This window comes from Lipotes vexillifer, unplaced genomic scaffold (genome assembly GCF_000442215.2).
Source record: "Lipotes vexillifer unplaced genomic scaffold, Lipotes_vexillifer_v1.1 scaffold96, whole genome shotgun sequence".
Lineage (NCBI taxonomy): Eukaryota > Metazoa > Chordata > Mammalia > Artiodactyla > Lipotidae > Lipotes > Lipotes vexillifer.
The window spans coordinates 1,597,284-1,598,577 of NW_006798666.1; the positions used below are offsets into that span (position 1 = coordinate 1,597,284).

At 52.6% G+C, this 1,294-nt stretch overlaps 1 protein-coding gene across 2 annotated transcripts in view; it reads left to right on the forward strand.

Moving 5' to 3' along the window:
- The first annotated feature begins 512 nt into the window (after window positions 1–512).
- PARP8 (poly(ADP-ribose) polymerase family member 8) overlaps window positions 513–1,294 on the forward strand; it is a 181,580-nt gene continuing 180,798 nt past the window's right edge. For both annotated transcript variants that reach the window (XM_007470737.1, XM_007470739.1), the window contains exon 1: window positions 513–687. In XM_007470737.1, the coding sequence (XP_007470799.1) occupies window positions 657–687 (31 nt within the window). In that variant the 5' untranslated portion in view covers window positions 513–656. The remainder of the gene's footprint in view (window positions 688–1,294) is intronic.

Consider the following 1,294-nt stretch of genomic DNA (forward strand, 5'->3'; position numbering starts at 1 on the left):
ATGTGATGTATTCCAGGGCGTACCACAAATCATTTTGTGTTTTCTTTCTGCAAGATAGAGGAGTTGTAGCATATGATTTCTCATTGCTTTTGTCTCTCTAGAATCTTAAGAATCCATCAGGGATCACAGTCATTCCTAATTCTCCTAAAGACATTGTCACTGTCAGTATTAGAACTGTACAGATTAAGGGTCTGAGCCAGTTTGACAACTCTTGGGTACTTATACTGATAAGGAAGCAGACTGAAGCTGGAGTATCCATAAAGAGGTTGAAGGGACGACCATTCATGCATTCAGCCAACATTTCAGCCTCGCTCCTATATTCCAGGCACTGTATTAGGCACTGGGGATGCAGAACCAAGTGAGACGTGGTCTGCTCAGGGAAGCAGTCTCAGTGGAGAAAAGATCAACAAGCAAAGCGCTGTTAGAGGCCTGTCCTAGGGCATATGGCAGTAAAGAGGCAGGGCAGCTACATCAGCCCAAGGTGCTCTTAGGCAGAACAGAAAGTGAGGCTCAGAGCAGTATCTCATTTCTAAACCAAACAGGATTGTAGAAGCTTTCCCTTGATTGGCGAAAAAGTGGCTTTTAAAAACAAGCCAAACAGATATCCATCCTTTAGGGAGACCCTGGGACGTGCCAGATGATTCTGCCAATTTTTCATGGACGGAAACACAGAGCAGGGAAGAACTGGTGAGTCTCTGCAAGTAGAAGTCGTCCCTCAAAAGGGGCTGTGTTTCCTAAACGGCGCTCCAAAGGGACTGAACTACTTTCATCCGGGAGAAAAAGACTCTGGCAGTCAGGGCACGGGAGGGTGTACGTCTGGAGGCATTTCAAGGCTTTTTCCATCTTGCCTGATGTGGCAACAAGGAAAGATTTGTTCGTTTTATTTATTTTCCATTTTGAACGCTTTTGCTTTTCCCTTCTTCCCTCCCTCCCAGCCACTCGGGTTTGGGTTTTCCATATGACTCATAATTCCTTCCGAAAGTGGAGTCGAATTCATAAAAGTGGTGGTGCGCGGCGGGGAGGGGCTGGGAGCCCCAGGGAGTCTTCACTACCGACATTCCCAGCCCCCGGCGCGAGCGGCGGCCGGGCTGGGGAATCCAGCCTGCGCTCGGATGGCGGATACTATCAGAGCCCCGGCGGCCGGGACCGGGTGACTGCGCGGCGGGCGCGGGAGGGTCTGCGGCGGGCGGCGCTGCAGCAGCCTCGGCACGGTCGCCGCGCCCCCGGGCGGGAGTGTGCGCGGGTGTGGAAGGCCAGCGTGCGGGCCGCGAGGGGTGTGCGCGCGTGAGGCGGA